Source organism: Micropterus salmoides, unplaced genomic scaffold (genome assembly GCF_014851395.1).
Source record: "Micropterus salmoides isolate LMB-PRFRI ecotype aquatic unplaced genomic scaffold, ASM1485139v1 Ms_hic_scaffold_18, whole genome shotgun sequence".
Classification (NCBI taxonomy): domain Eukaryota; kingdom Metazoa; phylum Chordata; class Actinopteri; order Centrarchiformes; family Centrarchidae; genus Micropterus; species Micropterus salmoides.
The window spans coordinates 14,633,543-14,654,774 of record NW_024040928.1 but is presented as its reverse complement, the minus strand read 5'-3'; the positions used below and the strand labels follow the sequence as shown (position 1 = coordinate 14,654,774).

Sequence of the window (21,232 nt, the reverse complement as noted above, 5' to 3'; positions counted from 1 at the left end):
CTTCTACTCCACTACATCTCAGAGGTAAATATTGTACTCTTTACTCCACTACATTTTCCTGACAGCTTCAATTACTAGTTACTTTTTGTGGTGATTCTGAATTTGTATTTTTCTGATAAACTGAAGGATGAAGTGTTCCTTTAAGGGTTGAGAAAATGAACTTTTTAATCTAAATAAACTATTTAAACCGACCTTATATCAGCTGGAAACAGGACTGTTTGTTGACTTGTCAGCTGACTTTTTAGAGAGATGGCATGCTACAAAGGTATGATGACCTCACATAATCATGAGGCATTGCTGTAGATTAAAGACTCGACAGTATATAAAGTAGTTAAAATTAGCAAAACCCTATACCCTACATCTATCTATCCAATATTAACCAAACAACATCATACATAATAGTAAAACACTGACAGGGAACATTTAATGCTGTAGTACTTTAACTTTTGGTACTTTTAAGTACATTTTGCTGACAATACTTACATACTTTTACTCAAGTAAGGTTTTAAATGCAGGACTTTAGTGGAGTATCCACCACTGATTATAGGTTATAAATAAGTTACCAATTGGATTTAATATTAATAATAATAATGTTATTGCTGGCAGCCTTCTGTGAAATAATAAAACACCTGCAGCTAAGACGAGTGTGTGTGTGTTTATAGCCATAAATTTATTTGTTGACTCGTTTATGGCCTGAGGCGTGTGTTCAGCCCATGTCTATCTATCTCTATCGGTCCCTCAGCTGAAACTTTCCTCTCCTCCAGCCTGTGTGTTTTTTCTGGTTGCCAGGGGTGGAGCAAACAAACCTCTGTGTCTCCAGCCCTCCTCTTACATTATTTTCATCCATGCTTACGTATTGGGAGGGCAGTTCCGCATTCCGGAGCCCTCACAGACAAGACCAGTACTTAAGCGGGCTGATGCAACGGCTTCAGCTAGTCCCAAAACCTACACCCGACTGCTGACTCCCACACCGTCCCATTAGTACTGCGGATTTTGGACGCACAGCAGGTAAGTCTGCGTGTGAGCCGTCGAGATGTGTTGCTATTGTTGTCTTTGTTGCTGCGCTAGTAGTAGTTAGCTAAATGTTGGTACAGGCTTGACACATTTGCATTTTTTATTTTGCACTTTTCTCACCACGTTGTCTCAACACATTGCTTTTTTTATTTGTTGTTGCACTATTTGTGTCCGTTAACATCAGCTCATGAGGATTTATTTCCACTTAATTGCTGTAAGAAGTCTGAGGTGTTAACAGTTTTAAAGTTTTCCATGCTCCCACGGCACAAGTCAATTTGTTGCTGCCACAACCGTTAAGTAACGTTGTTGTTACAACTGTTGTAGCAACTCTCGCTTTACAGCTCGGTATTTACAGACCCGTCAGCTAAATTACACGCCAGTTTGTGTTGGACTGTTGGTATTTTCATCTCGGGAGTCTTAATTTCAGTGTTGCTAAACAGGAGAAGTGTCGGTTAGCCTTGTGAAAACAGTTATGTAACGCTATACGCACCGCATGCTGTGGGTTTTCAAAGTAACCACTAGCTAACGTTAAGCTAGTCTGGTGCACCAAACTGCACGGAGTCCGCAGGGGTTTTCTAATTTCACGTTTGCAGAAACATGTGAATTCAACTTTGTTAGTGCTGTAACGTTACAGTCATACCATTTGTCTAGACTGTTGTAACATTAGAATCAGCTGGCTCATCCAGTTCATCTACCTCTGGCCAACTCTTTTTTAACTACTTTCACTTCGCTACCGCTAGAAAGTCAAAAACGTTACTCACCAAATGCGTCTGATAGATAAGAATACCAGATTTGCAAAATGAGTGTAAGATAGCGGCGTTTCTCAGTTTGTATGGATGGAGAAATAATAATTACGGATGCAACTAATTATAATTTTCATAAATTAATGTATCCATCAATTTGTTGTTGATCAATTGTTGTTGATCAATTAGTTGTTAAAAAACTTAAAGCTGCCCAAGGAGAGGTCTTCATATAGTTTGTTTTCAAAGATCAACCTCAATGATATGCAATTTACACTGATGTTAAATAGAAACAATCCTCCCATTTGAGAAACAGGAACTGGAGAATGTTTAGTACTTTTGCTTGATAATTCAAATCCAAATGACAAGTCATCTCAGCTCTCATAACAATACTAATACTTCTGCTATGAGTAGTAATATGTGTCTTATCACCTTCTACAGCGTCCAAACACAGTTGCATCATTGACAGAAGACGCCTGACAAGTTTTCTCTGAGTAAGTATGGTGCATTTTAAAAACTGTTACATATTGAATTAATCAGGGACGCTCCCCTTATGCTGCAATACAAAAACTTTTCTTGACATTGCTAGTTCACCTTGAAACACAAGTGATGTAAATGAAGTGTGAAGTTTATTTGGCAGAATGTGAGTACAGCCAAGAAAGTGTGCTCAGATTGGCTCATATTTGTAATCTTTGGCACATCATACTGCACATGCTCTGTGTGTTTTCCTGTACCTTTCCTGCGCTGAATAAGAAAACAACACCGTGTGTGCGCAGGCCTCGCATGTGAGTTTGCATACTACCTCCAGTATTACACTTCTTCCTCATCACCGCAACAATTTTTTGTTTTCCCTGTGTTGTTGTGATGAGCCAGTAAATATCGTCCTCATGTCCACACCAGGGTCTTTGAAAAGATTTACATTCTCCTGTGTAACAGTAACTGTCAGATGTAGCTTTAGCTTTCTGCCCATGTTGGCCTGAAGGTTAAAGGCCAATCATGAAATGGCAAATATGATGGATAGCAGAGGATCATATGTGTGGGTGTGTGATTTGTAAGTTCATAGGTTCAGTGTTTTCCTATATAGTGAGCGCTCCAGCTGGTGCAGTGCTTGCTCATACAACTACATGCCACGCAGGGGAAACTATTTATTTATATATGTGTTTCCTTTGTGTCTCTATCTGTGTTTACATGTTTCTAAGTGAACAAGCGTGTGCTGCAGAGGGTTTAAATGGCCCAGCGCCTGCCCGGGCACATCCGTAGGATGGTTTCTGCATAAATGGAACGCTGCAGTGGATTAATGGGGAAGGGCTGGCGAGCCGACAAGTAGTGCAGGGCCGACAGGGCTGAGAGGCTGGACGTGGGCGCACAGGGTTTATTTTAAGTAGAAATGCCTTCCAGTGTGTCTCTGGAGAGCTGGAATTGCCAAGCTGCACCCCAGTACACTGACTAGGCAGCAGACGCATTGCAGGCGAGCGAGCCAACTATGCAACAGCTAGGCTCAATGATACTAATACTAATGCTGGGGGAGCTATTCACTGCTGAGTGTATCACATTATCAGTATCACATTGTAGTCCCCATAAGCCTTTCCACATGGTTTGTCAAAACAGTGTGTCAGGACAGACTAGATGTACTCTGTGGAAGCAAACACCCTAATGTCCAAAGGTGTAACTGAGAAAAGAGTCATTAAAACTAGTGGTGTTGTGTTTTTTCTATTTAGAAAAGAGAACAGTGAAAGCTCTTTAAAAGTTCTTTACATAGTTATGATTTCTAGATTTCCAGAATTTCTTTTAGACTTGAAGCCGGTTTTCTCTGTTTGCACACAAAACAGTCGTGTCACTAAATGTCGACCCAAGCATTGACCTTTAGCTCACAGCCTTGCAGAGCAACAAAAGGGCTGAACACATAGTACCGTGCTGGCACTAGGGCTGGTTTAATCAGACCAAGCATCTGCTTGACGTGGGGCAGATGAGGAAATATCAGAGGACAAAATATGAAATAGCATTAAAATGACAACCGCACGTTACACAAGAATGGTGATTGCTTCAACAGGCAGCATTAAATCTGATTTTTCTTGACTTGCTTGGACAATGTCTTATTGATTGTGATTGCACATAACTTGCCTTGGATTTGTGACAGACGCCATACATTTGAAATAGCTTTTGTTTGCATCTTATATTTTGATTCATTTAATCTATGTCTGGGCCAAGCTAAAGCTCAGCGCCACGCAATGTCTAATCCTGACTTACAATGTGGAGAAAAATTGTAACATTACAATAATTTAACCCCGGACCACCCAGATGCAGGATATAGGTGTGTGACTGTTTGAATGGCATGAAGCAGGCCACGCAGGAACCCGGCCAATGATCACATCGTAATGTTTGAATGAAAGCAGCCACAGTCCTCTTGCGTTGTGTGCGTATCTGCAGGTGCTTTGTGTTTCAGTTTGCCTGAAAAAAACTTTCTTTCTTGGGCTGAAGTCTGCAATAAAATGCAATTGTTAAACTTCCTGCCCTCTTGTGTAATTTCATTGTGAATAAAAGATAACCTCTGTGTGCACTGTACTCCAGCTTGCTCACTGCTAAGAAATCCAAACTGTAATTGTGAGGGGATGTTAAGCTTGCTCATTACTGCTGCAGCTGAGGGTCTCATCATCGTTAACAATTTTGCGAGGTTAAAAGTTCATAATTGTGTTGAATTGCTTTGGGAAGGTTTAATCATCTTCACAGGAGGACTTTTGAAATATTTCAGCAGCAGCTGTTTAGCCCATAAGAACGAGAAATGAAAGCTGAAATGAAAGGAGATCCTGCTTTCTGTTGTGATAATCACATCCACTCCCACGCACTCTCACCCTCGAGTTTAATGGCCAGAGCTGACCGCAGCATGATCAGAACAACAGCCATTATTACGTTGTCTCTTCCCTTCTCAAGCCTTTGTCTCGTCCCTCCAAAGAAAATATAATGAGCGGTTGAAGGAATGTTGATACTGTATATTTGGACTGTCCTGTCCTCGAGGAAAGTCGGTGCCAAATTCCCCGGTTTCCTCAGAGGATTGTGAAAGGCTGTAACTCAACACACAGCCTGACTGAGTGCAGACGGTAATGATGATCGCCGAGACCTTGGCCAGAGATTGTGAGAGCGTGCCTTGGCCCGGGCCTTTGTGCTCATTGTTCATTTTCAGTGCTCTTGTAGCGTTAGGGCAGCTGAGTCTGTTTGCAAGAGTTTTGCAAGATGCTGCTGTGTGGGCCGCGCACTGCCTTATGAGTCCAAAATTAGACTTTAATAAAGTATGCTGACAAAAAGTGGTCAAATAGCATCTTGGAAAGTGCGCATGGCTTTCCCGTAATGCCATGATCCAGTGATTTAAAGTCTAGTTTGTCTGGCAGCACAACAACTCTGGGTCTCGGGCGAAGATAAATCAGCAAGGAAATACTTTTGACTCCTGCTTTCAGTCACCAAAATTACTGCGCTGGTAGAGGTTAGCTGTTAGGGGGCTCCTTTTTAAAAAGCAACAGTATGTGAAGGTAATGAGTAGCCTTTGAAAAGCCCCTGTAAGCCCCCGCCCCTCTCCTTCACCGTCTCTATAGGGGATGAGGATAAGAGGGCCTCCAGTTGTGCTGCTGACTATTGGTAAGGGGCTGAATACCTCAGTGCTGCTAATTGCTCTCAGGAATGACTCAGGAAATGGACACATTTGGTTGAGCTGCAGACAGATAGAGTATGTGAGCAAAGAAACCAGCAGATTGGTAATGTATATTGGAGACATTGACTGCCTGCACACATATAGGACCCTCACAATTTGCATTCTCTTCACACACACCTCAAGTTATCTATGGCTCACATAGCGGTTAGATTAGTTTTGGGCTGAAGCCAGAAGGGTACAGTCCTATATTTCATAACTAATACATGATATTTCCGCTCCCCGCCCTTGGCTTCAGCTCGTCTCCTCTCAGTCAGCCCTGAGAGGCAGCGGTGCTGGACTGTGTAGGTGTCTTTGTTTGAGGCTAGTGTGGGCCTAAAAGCGGTGGCACTGGCTTTTCTGCTCGACTGCGAAAGCACAGTGACGCCGTTGCATCATCAAACGCTGACCACTAATCCTCGGCTGAAGGCTGCTGCTGACAGAAAAAAAAGAGAGAGAGAGAAAAATACCCCTCCTTTTTAAAAATCTAAAAATCTCGGTATAATTACACACTGCGAGACATGCATCAGCAAACTTTCCCACTGTTGTACAGATGAGGGTTTCATGTCTCGAGGCTTGCTGGGGTGTTGAAGATGCGAGGGGGATTTTAAGACACTTGTGTGGCAGATTCAACATAAAACAAAACTTTCTATTCAACTTAAAAGTCCCATTTAACTCAATAGTGAGGACCGTCAAGAGTCTGTTATGTGTTTGAGTTTACAACTACTATAAATTGTCTGGAAAGGCATGTAACTCACTTTTATGTCTCATAATTGATAAGCGTCCTGCTGCAGACATTATTTCACCCTTGTTTCGGATGCCGCTGGCAAAACTACCTTGGTGGGTTTTTGATTTATGTGATGTCATGCAGACAGATATGAGGTTTATGTACTGAATGTGTATTTCTACATGTGTGTGGCAAGGTCTGGCCTCCGCTGCAGGCTTCAACAAGCCATAGCGAGGAATGGGGGGGCTTTCCTTGCAATATGTCTGAGTAAGCAGGGTTGCATTACATTGTACTGTCTACCAGCCAGTCTAATAGACACAAATTATGATTATTCCTGAATTGACTTATTTTTTTAGTGTCAGTTTGAATTGAAAAATGGTGTTTGTCCAGGACGGAGTCTAATCTGGGTCTGTAAGCCAGTCCTGAGTGTCTGGCCAACTTGGGTATTGGACACCATTTTGGCTCTGAGAGCAATTTGCTCAGTCATTCCTGATGGGTGCTTCAGTTCCTCTGGCTGTCCTCTCAGACCAGGGGTTAGTTTGGATTGCATCTTTTGAATTCCAGCACTGTTATTGGTCGGCAATGTGCAGCGTGAGAGAAACATACAGAGGGTTTTCTCATGTTTGCCCGATTTCTGGATGGATTTAGTCAAACATAAAGATGGGCAGAGGCAGGGAGACACTTTAGATCTGATGTGAAACTTGGACCATAGTCTCAGAATTTATCAAACTGGTTTTGTAATCTTACAGAGGTTACTGCTCTATCAAAGACTTAATAGTCAGTCACTGCTGTCCAACAATTTATACTATCGTCTGGCTATTTTTAAAGAGCGCTCTCTCTCTCTCATTCACCCTGGATTAGCTGGCATTTGGTTTGCCTTGTTCTTAGACAGCCTCTCTGCAGAGAGACCCTCCATTCCTCCACCTCTCCCGGGAGTTTGAGAGAACGGGAATTTTGTCTGAGAGGGATTTTTTTTTAACCAGGGCTGTCTTGTTCTTTTCCTCTCCAGCAAAAACAACAGGCTGCTGCCAAGTGCAGTGTAAATGGGAGTATACATACAGAGGGAGAGAGGGAGGGAGGAAGAAGGAGGCAGAGAGGGGGATTTAAATAATAAAATGCCTCATTGGACGCTGGCTCCACACTAACTTGTCATTGGAGCGCATAAATCATGCAGACTGAAGGTGGTAAGGGACAGGTCAAAAGTAGTGTGGAGATTAATGGGAGACTGAGAGTCAATGTACTGTAATACCTAAAGTTTTAGGTCATTAAAATGGGGATTTTAGATGCTACGTGCAGTATTCTCCACCAAAAAAGATAGCAAAAACATGTGAGGTTGTGGTTGAACTACAGCGTTAGACTTCATTTCTTTGAAGCACTGTACTTGCTACTCGTCACTTTAATTATTAAGCTTCGTAATAATGTGGATGAAATGATAGAAGAAATACATTTGAAGTGTGACGTGACAGATCAGTCTAAAACATTTAGCAGAAAAAGAACACTAAAGCGCCTCAAAGTTGATTTCCTCTTGCTAAAAAGTGAGCTGATTTGGTTTCCACCATGCTCCAAAGCGAACCCCAGTCCAACTGTAAAAACACAGTGAGACCAGCCCATAAGCAGGGTGGAGTACATTAGAATAGAGTTACATAACCTTGTTTTTTTCATTACCTCCTCTATGACTTTTTTAATAGAGCTTGCCTTTCAGCCCTGCAAAAAAAAAGACAAGTAGCAAAGAAAGAAAAACTTGGTTTAACTTACAATACAGTCGGCCTGTCAGCTAGTCACCCACCAGCAAAGGCAGCTGTTTCCGCAGCTCTTCACAATACACGTCTTTGTTGGTTCCAAATGAGAGGGGCTTTGTTCGGTTTGTACCCGACCTGCGGAGGGTTCAGCTTCAGCCGAATACTCGGAAGGCAAATGGGAATAATGTAGAAGCCACACTGATATCGTCTGTCTTTTTATAAACTCCCCATAGCTTTGGGTTCAGTCTGTAATCCTGGCTGACATTTTGTCAGTGCGCCAAGTTTATTGAAGTACCAGTAGTTTAGTTGTATCAGTCATGCAGGGGTTTTGTCAGAAACAAATTGGATCCACCCAGTGAGTTTGTTTGGTTTAACAACAGCAGAAAATGTGAAATGGCAGCTGAATGTTAGCCTCTTTTACCCATCTATTACCTGCTGGACATTTTTATTTTATTCATTTTTAGTCTATTTTTCTACAGCAATACTGAACAATTTCCAGTCAGACTTTTCTTAAATTCACTGGTCTCACTCTGCCTCTGCAGAGAGATTAGAGATGGGCAGGGTACCGTTGGCTCATGTTACACTGTTCCCATCTGTAACATTTGTTTTTTATTTGGCCATCAGAAGTTTTCCAACTCTTGGTCTTGCAGTAATTAGAGAGACATCTTAATTCTCCAGCCACTTCCTTTAGGCCTGCGAAAGTTCTCCTTTTTTCTCCTCCCTCATTCCTCCCTGATTACATTAAAAAGCGCTGTGGTCAACCCCTCTAAACTACCCCAAATTGTTGAAAGCCCTCCTCCAGCCAGTTTTAACTGCCGTTTTTGGTTAACGTTCTTTCTCAAACAGAGAATGGGGGTGTGGTTAATAGTCGGACGTAATATATTACCATGACAACCAAAAACTGACCGGCTGGAGTGTTCACTAACGATATGCTGTGTTAACATCACTACACTGTAAAGTTTAGTACACTTTACTGTCTGGCAGGAGTAGCTATTACTGACCCATAGAAACTGATGTGCGCGTATCAGCTGTTATCAATCATACAGTCGATGGTCTTGTCACGCACTGCACACAATAACTCCCACTACGTTTTATGGTGCGCTTACTTTACCGCTGGGGTGTGGGGGGTGCCTCCCCCGATGCATTGGTAAAACGGCCGTCAGTAAAATGCATGTTCCAGACTGTGTATAATGGTGCGACCAAAAGCAAAGCAAGCCTGCGGGGCGGTGAGTTTACATACAAAGTCAATGCAAAGACGCGTAGAGCCGCGATTTCCTGTCGGGTGGGGCGAAGCGACGCGAAGGGGGCGGGGCCGGCGATGCGAAGGAATTCGCGTGAGTTGAAAATATTCAACTCACGCGAAGAAGTCGCATGACGCTGAGTCGCGATAGCCTATCAGTGTTGAGATTGTCCGTACGTCACCGAGGCTTCAGAGCGTTGTGTGGAGAGGGCCGGGCAGAGCGGGGGATTGAAAATCTGCTGGCCGGCTGAGAGCTGCTAAACTTGTAGAAGAGGAGCAGCGAGCAGCGCTGCTAACATTGGATAAATAAACACCCATAATCGGTCGGATTCTGCTCAGACAAATACGCCGTTTACTCGCGGGAGGAGCTGGGAGTTAACTACTTTTATTAACTTAGCTTTTTAACTGAAAACATGTGTCTGTAACTTTATTCCAGCTATCATTGTACTGTGACCCATAGCCCTGATCGATCCAAACTCCATTCAGAAAACAAACATTGTAAAAGTTGTTTAACAAATCTGCATCATGTTGTAGTTATTTCGGCATCAGTTTAATCCGTTTATTGCTATTTAATCACAGCAAAATGTTTACTTTGGGTTCATACAGTTGTAGTAATGGCGAGTTGTGTTCATTCACGTTATTGCGTTAAAATAGCCTTCTCGCGTTGTGTGTGAACACTTGCAGCGAATGTACTCACACGAGGAAAGTGTTGCGATGCGAAAATTCGCGGTTGGTCTGAAAGCACCATAAGACGTTGGCAGGTGAAAGTTTTAACAACTAAGCAATTTTTGCAACTTTGAGCACAAAATTAAGCTATTTGTCAAAAAAATTTGGCGAACTATGTGGTAATGAACATTGTAAGGAAATGACTCAGAAAAATATGAAATATCAGAAATGTCAAAATACATTGGAGGGGGGCTTGAAAGAAGGCGGCAGTGGAATGCATGAGTGTGACCTGCTGTGTTTTGACATGAGTGTTTTTGATATCCTTTGAATCCTCTTTACGAAAACCGCTCTGTAGATTATCAGAAGCACAAATGTTAGAAGATAACCCTTAGTTTATGTGATCATACCGAAGGGTTTCATGACTTCCCTCGGCATGTGAAACTACAGAGATGAGTGTTGAGCTTCTGACAGCGTGAAGTTTGTTTTTTTTTTACTGGCTGCTGACTAAGAAGATAACGTTGACAGCTGTCAAAGCTGTTAACGTTTGAACGCATTCTTGGAAACAACAACCCATATTTAGAAAAATGTTTGATGACAAGGTCATAAGACTGTAAATGAAACTTTTTGTGAACAGAAGACTTTAAGATCATAATAAAGACAAACGACACTCTCTGCAATATAATGCAGGAAGGGTATAAATGTATGGCTCATGTTACAAACAGAGTGGAACTAGCAAAAGTAATTCTATACAAAAACATAAAATGAGAAGAAAAGAGAATAAAATGTGATTTATTTGTATATTCCAGACTCTACGTGTGTGGACACTTTGCTTTGCACTGTGTATACTAAAAAAGTTGCTTTTTAGGCTTTATTCTCTCGATTTAATTGTACCTTCTCTTCCTCTTTTCTCTCTCCCGTAGCGGCGGTGGTGGCCGGGTCGGACATGATGCCGGGACAGATACCTGACCCTTCGCTGGCGGCGGGCTCTCTGCCCAGCCTGGGCCCGCTGGCGGGCATCTCGGCCACCACGCTCACTGATCAACTCAAGCTGGCTGACTTCCGCCAGCTGGGCACCATGCTGTCCCCGCTGCATTTCCTGGGGAGGCTGGGGAAGAGGCCGCTGGCCATCAAGACAGAGGTAGGGATGAAGAGAAAATAGAGCAGAAGGAGGGTGTGTGAAAGATGTACATCTAGGGTAGTAGATTCAGGATGTTTCAAAGGCCTCTATCAACAACACATGACATCAGTCTGCAGCTAATATTTGTCAGTTAAGAACCAAAAAATTCATTTCAGTATCACACGCAAACCATTTGGATTAATGTGAATAATCTGAAGTGATGAAAAAAAAAATAAAGAGATTGAGAGGTGATTTTATATTGAGGTGCCGGGTGTTCAGAAACAGTATTTTTACAATGAATTAAAATGTCCTGATAGCAGACTTGGAACATGTGTCATTTTAAGATAAGACAATGACGTTGTTTCCATCATTTACATTAAAATGATAATTTTACATTAATACAGAATGTGGGCATGATAAACTGATTCATTTTGGAAGTTGTAATTTTTACAACAAGAATTACTGCAGAGGTTGCGCAACAGTTAGGTGATCACTACTGTTTGTTGTAGGTTTATGTAATTTAAAGTATCTGATAAATCAGATATTTTTTATATTGAATACAGTCATAAAATATGTGTCTCTCATGTTAACAGTACACTGTACTTGCAGATGGATGAAGATGAGGAACGGAGGAAACGGAGACGAGAGAAAAACAAGGTGGCAGCAGCGCGATGCCGAAACAAAAAGAAGGAACGGACTGACTTCCTTCAACGGGTGAGTTCATGACACAGCACTGCATACTGATGAGCTGAGGCAGAGCACATTTGAGCCACTCAGCCCAACACGAGCCGTCTAAAACAAGCTTGGGTTAAATGATCAGAATTCCTGCACCTGCACAGCTTTGAAGTACTTCTAATAATTCAGAATCTCTGTCCAGGAATCGGAGCGTCTGGAGATGGTGAACTCTGACCTGAAGGCCCAGATCGAGGAGCTCCGCATGGAGAGGCAGCAGCTGATGGTGATGCTCAATCTCCACCGGCCCACCTGCATTGTGAGGACCGACAGCGTCAAAACACCTGAGAGCGAGGCCAACCCCCTGCTGGAGCAGCTGTCTGCCGACGCCAAGTGAAACCAGGAAACCAGGGACATGGAGTCCCTGAAGCCCGAACTAGCACCGCCACTAGTTATGAAAACATAACTGGCAATACATTCTAAACAAGCACTTGAGCTCCAAGCTGAAGACTTTTGGAGACTGCCCAAAGACCTGAGGTTGTAGGGCTTCCTTAGTACTGCTACATGAGCTGGCTCTCTCCATTGGAAGACTGGAAAAACCCAGTTTCATCTCTGCATTAAGTGTTGTTGTTGACACCCGCTGTGCCTAGTTGTTACTTCAACCATCTCTACATTAAAAGGGACCAATGGAAACAGTAGAGTACGACTGGAAACAACACTGAGGAAACACACTAATATCAATATGGTGCTCTGTTACAAAAGCCCTGAGTAGATTGTGTGGCATTGTTTCAATGAAGAGGCCCACAAAGGCTTAGTGTTCTGCAGTTTTGCTTTTGTATGCTAGCTGAAATATACAGGAGTAGAGTTTTTAGGATACAATACTCAATACAAGTACACCAGACGGAGTAGAACTTATTTGTTTTTGTAATGTTGATTTCTATACCCTGCCTTGACGATGGCAGTTACCGGTTGATCCGATTTGTGGTGACGCTGGCGTCATGAAAAGCACATATACACAAAATGTTTACACCCTTGTTTTTTCTTGGACTTGTTGTCTGTCCATTATTGTACTTGTTTTATACTGCTTTGTATACATAAACATATATGAAATGCTTGTTAATCACTTGATGTGATTTGTCTATTCAATCTTTCCAGTCTGTCTGTCATGTTGCGCTGTCAAACAGCTGTGAAAACAAGCGGAAATCTTTTCAGCTGAGCAGTATTTCATTCAATGTCTGTTCTGAACCTGTATCTGCTATGTATGACTCTGGTACCCTGAATAGATTAAATTTTATTTTCTAACTACAAGAAAGAGCATGTCTTGTTATTTAGTTTGACCCAATCAGACATGCGATTTCTCAGGTTTTCTCCAGTGAAATGTATCGTTCCTTGTTTTTGTTCCTCCGAGTTATGACGCTAGAACAAGTGACAATAAGTTGTGCAATCATGCCTTGCTTGCAGCTCCCTTTGTTCAGGGCTCAGCAGGAGAAATGTCTCCACCACAGAAAGCTGCTGACAGCGTTTTAACAGACATGACCGCGTACCATTCCAGCTCTTGTTGACCTTTACTGGCTGCTAAATTTTAGAATTTATCTTAAGATTTTATTGCTTTCTTTAAAGCTGCCCTATGGTTATAATAATTCAATTGAGTTTTTATTTCACTGCCTTTTGATTTTTTACGAAGATTAAGTTAAAGAAAATTTTGTAGCCTTGTTTTCAGTTTTTGTTATATAATAATTATTATGTTTGCAATGTAATTACAAGACTAGTTAAACTGTTGCTGAAGGAGGCACAACAGCAGCTCACTTTCACTACACTGACACCACAGATATATAAAAGCAAGTCTTGTAATTAATATATTCAGTTAATATTATAACAACATGGTCAATACATTGATCTTGGGTGTTTCCTCCCTGAACTTGCTTTCATAAGATATGTAAAGGTAAATGAATAAGCCCCATGTGGTTAGGATTAGCAAAAACATTGAGTTGTTATGAGACCTATGCCATAATGCTTTTCACGTGACACCTACAGGTTGTGGACTAAACACTTCTCATGCAACAACAATTGCCCATCTGCTGCGTTGTACAGTATTGACTCAGCCTGCGGTCAACAGCTCCATCTAGTGGAATGTTTTATGAACGGCACGACGGTAACTCAGTCGGACTTCACACGATTAAAAATACTACTGATAGATATGTCGTCAGCTACTTTTGAAGACAAACGTAATGGACTATTTCCCATTATATTTCCTTTTATTTTCTTCTCATATTATTTTTATCCACCGGGTTGTTCTTGGAGTATTTGACCTCCCTAGCAACGGCCATTGGTTTCCAGTTAAACGGTCATCTTTCTTTCTTTTTTTTTAACACGTTACACTTCCCAAATTGACCAAACTTTCTCAGGTAGGCTACCGTTTTCTCTACTCTGCGGACATTTTATATGCCTGTTTAACAGAAACGTGAGTGTTTGTTTAAAATACGGATTCAAATTAACTTATTTTGGCCCAGAATAACGGTAAATGGTTCCTCTTTGACGTTGGTCTGCTCGGGCATAAATTAAATCAGCGTTATAACGTTATATAGCCTATTAAATAATAATTATTGCCAGATAGAAACAGAATTTTCATGCCTTCGCTGCCACATAACAACTGGGGCTTCAACAAAGTCATAGTAACTACAAGTAAGCATTTAACAAGGTATAAGTCGAGCAAACCGCTAACTTTCAAGAAACGCTGTTAGTAGCCCGTTACCACAGTGGAGAAATCATGAAGTCAAATTTTTACTTAAGTAAAAGTACAAACGTTTCCTTAAAATGTACTTAAAGTACCAAAAGTAAAAGTGCTCATGCAGAACGGACAATTTCAGTGTAACGTTATAGCCTATTGTTTTATTATCGATGCATTACTTAATTTGTTCAGCACTTTAATGTTGAAGCTGGTAAAGGTGGGGCTAATTTTAACTACATTATTATAGGCTCCTCTATCTACCAGGTAGCTTGTGAATTTATCCCAGGGATCAATCAAGTTTCACCTTAATATGTATTATTACATCATAATGTATTTGTTGATTATATTTTGTTTTGTTATCTGAATCTTCAAAGTAACAACATTTTGCAAATAAATATAGCATAAAAAGTAATAAGTACAATATTTGCCTCTGTAGGGTGGTTAGGTGGAAGTAGTAGAAAATGAAAGTATAAGTACCTTCAAAATGTACAGTACTTCAGAAAATGTATTTAGTTAGTGGTGTTGTACAGACACAGGTGAGGCTCTCAGGATCTTGTGGTGTGATGGATCAGCTCAGTGAGGATCAGTCAGTCCTGCCCACGGGAAACCAGGATCAGATAGAGGACAAGGAGAAGCCAACCCAGGGCCAAGAGGGCGATAGTGGTGATGAGTGGGACACTGATCTGGAAACAGACGGTAGGTTGCAGTGGTCACACAGTAGAATAATGATGGATACACACACACACCTCTTATGTCCCACTTCCTTTCAGAAGCCACAAATCAGAGACAGAGTCAGAGACAGAGTTTTTCCCGTGCAGAGCTGTACCTGCAGGCCTGTCGGCGGACAGGGACCATTCCCGTTTCCTCCTTCCTCCACCACTTGGGTGAAGTTAGTCTCAACCTGAATCACTATGGAGTGGGACCTCAGGGGGCCAAAGCTCTGGCCATAGTTTTGCAAGTACGTTTTTTTCCCCCCTTCAACTAGATATTCAGATATTAGATATTCACTTTAATGAAACAAATAGTACAACGATCATTTAAATTCAATGGCACTATTAATTTACGGTATATAGCTTTCACAAAGTGTTTTGCTTCTGTACATCCTTTTAAAGATACTGTTTTCATGATGACATATGAGGTCTTGATTCTTTAAGTGTTTCTCTTTTCCTACATTTTCAGTGCAGAGAAAAAGATGTAGAGAAATGGGATCTGACAGGTTTCTCATTTTTGGTCATTCATTAAATTTTTCACCCTCCTTTTTGTGCTTTAGAGTGACAATCTCATCACCAACCTTGAGCTGGAGGACAACGCGCTTTGGGCAGAGGGGACACGCTATCTGAAGGAGATGCTTCAAACAAACATCTGCATTGAGAGTCTAGTAACTATTTTAAAACTAACACGTTGAATACATCAGTTCAGAAAAATGTGCCTGGCATAAACAAGTGGCACAACATGGTACTCATCTGCCTTGAACTGCTAGAGGAACGATATTGTATTAAAATAACTCTATTTAGAATGAATGAACGCTTTTTAAAAAAATCTCCAAATGACTGAATGTCTTTACTTCAGAATCTTTCCAACAACCAGCTGCACCTTGAAGGAGCGGACATCATATCTAAGATGCTGTTAGACAATTACTACATCAAATCCATCAAACTCTCAGGTGACAAACATTTACCTCTCAAGCTATTTACCTATAAACATTTCCACTGTAATACACAATTAAGAGGACAAGTGGATATTATTTTGGATTAGTAATTAAATTAATTTCCCCTTCTTCTCTTAGGAAATGAGTTTGATGATTCTGCTGCAAAATGCTTTGCTGACGTTTTAAAGGTTAGTACAAAGGATTGACTATTGAATCAGTGAGGCAAAAGAGCATTTGAGCTCCTACACGTTTTTCATTACCATATCCTAACTAATAAATAAATTTGCCTCCGAAGAAGCATCTCGAATGAGAGGTGAAACATCTTTGAGTATCTTCAACCAAGTCCAGTTGCCTATAATTTTATCCTTCCTTGGATAACTATGACCTGGATGATTGAGAACCTTCATAGACAATCAAGAAACTGTTAAATTTGCATTAAGCATCAGTCCAACGTTTTCTTTCTTCTCAGGGTGACTATGTGGTCAAAGAGCTGGACCTCAGTCACAACAAGTTCTGTGATACAGGAGGAGAACATCTGGGTCATATGTTAGGTACAGTAGTTCATTTCTGACTGATTTAGGCGAATGTCACTACTTATGCAAAATCCTTTGACTAAATAAACAGTGAATCAAAAATATATACCAGATTTTTTTAAACGTAACGACACAGGATTAGAAATATATGTTTAATTTCACTGTGTCTTTAAATTTATTTATTTATTTTTGGTAAGGACAATTTGCACCAAATAGGTAAACAAGTCAAAATGAACACCAATGATATACAGTATACTGTATATAATGTATATAGGCTATATACACTCATTTCTTCGCAAAGATGTATTTTAATCTCAGTTTGACTTTAAAAGACTCAATATATAATTTGGGTTCAAGTTTCAAATGTATTATGACTTTTTCAATTTGTTTCCTCTTTCTAAAAGCCAGAAATGTAGGTATTGAAGTCCTAAATCTGAGCTGGAATCACCTTCGTATGCGAGGTGCAATTGCTTTGAGTGCTGGACTGAAGGTGACAAACACGCTCAAGCTCAAGCCTTTAGTGTATATTTGACGGCCTGTCTCCTATCACAGCTGTTTGTCCCTCTCATTTTCCTTTCTTCAGGTGAACTCAACTCTGAAGCATCTCCAGCTGTCGAGGAACGGTTTTGGCCACATCGAGGCAGAGTCGCTGGGTCAAGCTCTGAAACAAAACAGCACGCTGCAGCTGCTGGACCTCAGCAGTAACTGTATGGACGATCAGGCCGTGACACTGCTCTGCCAGGGCCTGGCCACCAACGACACCCTCAGGGTCCTCAAGGTGAGCGGACAAAAGGGTTGTGAGTTAGTGGTATTTTTTGTTGTGTTTGATCAACGTCACGGTGAGTTGAAACGTTTTGCACTCTGTAGATCAGTTTATGTTAAATATAAGGTTTGGTGTGTGTACATTTTGTTCAGCTCTCCCATAACCCCCTGACAAATATCGGAGCTCTTACGCTGCTCAAGACAGTTAAAAACAACATGAAATCAGCAGTGGAGGAGATTGATATTTCTGTAAGTGCAGCAAAAACAATTTCCACCTCGGCATCTGAACTATGTATAAATATAAATCTGTATGTGAATATTTGATGAGTATTACTAGGACTACTTCTATGCTCTGAACGAGCCTGTAAATGTGTGAGTGCAGACAGTGTTTGTGTGTGAGGCCTTTGTGGAGCTGCTGGAACAAGCCCGTCAGACGCATCCCGCTCTGGATGTTCAATACAGCATCATGAGCTCCGTCACCAGGAACATATCTGCCCTCCAGATCTTTCAGGTCAGTATTCAGGATAGCAAAGGGAGAGAAATGCAGCAACAGATAGACTAGGATATCAACTAATATTTAATGTCCATGCACACAACCTTTTATTGTCCTAAGTAGTAAGTAAGTACACTAAAGAGATAATTTTTTTGTATGTGTCTTTCTACTCGATTTCCAAATTTAAAACGTGATCTGGATTCTTGCATAGAAATTCCTTGGAGAGAGAAATGAGAGCATCATGGACTTCTTCCTGGCTTTGGATTTAAAGGGAACGATGAGGGTCTCCACCTCTGCTTTCAGGAAGGCTGTAAAAGTCAGGCCGACAATTTATCACACTGCGCTAAAAATGCCATACATGCATAGGCATACATGTCATTCATGAGTACAATAAATCTGAAAGTGACTTTGACATTTGACAATGACATTGAAAACCATTATAAAAATGATGTTCTCATGCATGCAGGAAGCTAACGTACCTTTGGATCAGCGACAGCTTGAGTGGTTGATCAGGAAGTTTGACCACAAGTGCACATCCACCATAATCTACAGGTTAGTCTGTGAACTGGTGTATGTAGGATGATTATAATTATGACAAAGTACTTATTAGAAGTAACTTTTTTTGTAAAAAAAAAAAAAAAAAAAAAAAAGAGGTTATGGTGGTCCAAAATGATTTGTTGTAAAGGCCCAGGTCACCCACATTAATAAGAATGCTTTCCCACTTCCCCTAGAGGTGTCCAACCATGCAGATGGTTTTGGATTTATTTGCCTTATTTACATAATTTCTGTTCATTCTTAGACTTGGAAAATAGTTCAACAACACAACTCACGGTCTTCAGTGCTTAGTTGTCACGGAGATGTTAAAAAAATGTTTTATTTGGATGAAGTCACGCTTCAAGTGTAGTTCGAGTGTAGTGATCCTTTACTCTTAAGATTCTGTGAAGATACTTGTGCTTTATCACTTGATTTGACCCAAATCAGCTATAAACTGTTTCAGAAAATGTCCAGCTTTGTCTTTGAACTGTCTCTCTCTGTTGCAGCCAGTTTTCAGAGCTGTCATAGGTACCGAGATGTACAGCGCCACTAATATAAACATAGGGATACCAGAAGGGACATCTTCAAATAAAAGCTAATGGAGTCTGTAATTTGATTGTGTTCTTTATATGCTGGTAATGTGACTTTGCAAATTGTGTTTAACATTCTTGCAAAATGCAAGGAGGGAATGGCATCACAAACCCAATGGTACTGCTCACCACTGACACGCCTACCCTAATAGCAGCTTCCTGTGACCCCCCCCCCCAACCCCCCCCAACCTGTAGTTCTTCACTCAACCCAATTCTGTCCAGTGTTGAATACTTGAACCTCTGACACCAACCAGCTGCACCCACCTCAGCGCTGCGAGTTGTTTCCGCGGTTGGGCCACAGGGTCCTCTGCCTCATTCTCTCTGTCCAAAAATAATCTTCTGGTATGACAACAGAACAAGAGGAGGAAGAAAAAGAGAGCTGGCATCCATATCAAAGGGCCGAGAGGAGAGAAAGAATAGGGCCAGATGCAGGCTAGTTGTTTCGCCACATTGGTAAGCGTTGAATGAAAAGGGCCTGTAAAGGAAACGGCACAGTTATGAATATGCATATACAGCATTACTTATGCAGGCCCTGCATGGTAGGATTATCAAGGGTGTGCTGATGAATTGTCTCAAGGTGTGATATCAAACAGTGCAATCTGTTTCTGTCAGGTGGCTCCAGTGGTAACCACAAGGGAGACAATGACCTGATGCACCAACTCATTCAGTGAGTCGTGTAAACGGCTTGACAAAGTAATATCGTGGGTCAGCGGGACAACTCTATTAAACTAACATCCCATTTCAGCTAAATGCATTTATTTTCACCTCGGAGGAGCTTCATATCACACCAGTGCAAATGTAAAGACACTCACTAAAGGAAACTAATCAGGTGTTGCTGCTGTGGGAAAACATACAGGTTCTGACCACGCCTGAACTTGTGTTCGTGCTCACTGTGTAACATTTACACAAACTCTTCCACCTCTCGTCTTCTTCATCATCGTCTTTCCCTTTGTCTCGAAGGGATAGCAACTGGCTGCCAGAGAGGTCCCAAGCTATTTTGCACCCTGTCTCGGGCGGTTCAGGCCCACAAGATTCATTTAGTGAACAGTCACCATTACTGATCTATGCTTCCACAGTTTTCCTTACAGAGGTTTTGCAGATGTTTACAGTAATTAATAATAGAACATGAGCTGTGTTGCTCTGGGAGAAATGTGCTAAACAAACGTTTAAATTTAACTATGTCAAATCAGAATAGGGTTTATTGACAAGTGGATTTTCACATAGAAGGAATTTGCTTTGGTATTTTGGTGAGGTGAGAGTTTTTTTGTTTTAAACAAATACTAAAAAAGTCAAATATGAAATTGAAAACTTGACAATAAGACTATCAAAACACATTATAAAAAGTATTTACAATGTACTATGCCTGTGTTGCAGCAACTCCCAACAGTTATTTTAATACTGTAGATTATTCAGAAATGATACTTTGCCCATTCGTATAAACTTACCTTAGTTGGATGAGCTCCTTGTGGCGAGCAGTGAATGGATTTCAGTTACACTGCGTGATTATCATATACAGAATCCCTCTCATAACCACCAGCACTGTAAAGCATGCGAGTCATAGCTGGGAAAGTTGTAATTTAATGGTGGAGTGTCTTCATTTAACTGGAACTGATGGAAGACATTTCATGCTTTTCTGTCAATATGTACTTAAACAACTGAATCCAGATGGAGACAATATAAAAACAATACACCCAGTGCGGTTATGCTTTTGATTTGGTCCATTTCTTGCTGGAAAGCTGTGGAGGATTTTAACCCATAGCTACTCTAAAAAGAGTAATTTGTCTCTGCATTCACAAAGGATGCTTATACATAGAAAATACTTTTAATTAGAGGAAATATCTAATATCTGAACAGGATGTTTGTTGGAATTAGTTTGTCCATGTATACAAGCAATGTTCATTTCACAAAATATGTTAAGATGGTCCGCTAAAAGAGTGCTCAAAAAAACCTCATGAAATGAACGCAATAATTTAAAAGTAAGTGTTTGAGAACAAAAATATAAATAAATATTAGTACCTTATATTCAAAACACACTTTCCCCCAATTGGACTAAAATACAATTCTTTATATGGCATTGATATAATTGGCTTATTTAAGAGAGAGAAAAAAAATACCAGAATAATTTAGGTAAATTATCTCTCTGATGTGGCTTAATGAAAACAAACAGCTAGCTGCCAATTTCTAATGGGCCATCTTTCATCTGAATGGACACAAAGACTTAAAACCCACATCTTATTGAGCAGTCCAATTGGAAATTCACAGATTTGGCCAAATTTTGAAGACGAAACAAAAACCTGCCAACAAACCCTTCAGATATCTATGCACCCACTGGCACTCGCTGCCAATTAGCATG

General features: G+C 40.9%; 2 protein-coding genes across 2 annotated transcripts; both read left to right on the top strand.

The window, feature by feature from the left end:
* The first annotated feature begins 857 nt into the window (after positions 1 to 857).
* On the top strand, positions 858 to 12,895 carry LOC119908962 (jun dimerization protein 2-like). Its single transcript, XM_038726934.1, has 5 exons — positions 858 to 1,008; positions 2,196 to 2,248; positions 10,723 to 10,940; positions 11,529 to 11,633; positions 11,797 to 12,895. The coding sequence occupies exons 3-5, from the start codon at positions 10,746 to 10,748 to the stop codon at positions 11,986 to 11,988; spliced, it is 492 nt and encodes a 163-aa protein (XP_038582862.1). The 5' UTR covers positions 858 to 1,008; positions 2,196 to 2,248; positions 10,723 to 10,745; the 3' UTR covers positions 11,989 to 12,895.
* Positions 12,896 to 13,020: 125 nt separating this feature from the next.
* LOC119908961 (leucine-rich repeat-containing protein 74A-like) lies at positions 13,021 to 18,900 on the top strand. Its single transcript, XM_038726933.1, has 14 exons — positions 13,021 to 13,996; positions 14,850 to 15,015; positions 15,090 to 15,277; positions 15,590 to 15,697; positions 15,889 to 15,982; positions 16,106 to 16,155; positions 16,437 to 16,518; positions 16,905 to 16,990; positions 17,084 to 17,278; positions 17,416 to 17,511; positions 17,645 to 17,773; positions 17,967 to 18,071; positions 18,222 to 18,307; positions 18,796 to 18,900. Exons 2-14 carry the CDS (start codon positions 14,883 to 14,885, stop codon positions 18,815 to 18,817), a joined length of 1,374 nt encoding a protein of 457 aa, XP_038582861.1. The 5' UTR covers positions 13,021 to 13,996; positions 14,850 to 14,882; the 3' UTR covers positions 18,818 to 18,900.
* Positions 18,901 to 21,232: the final 2,332 nt, after the last annotated feature.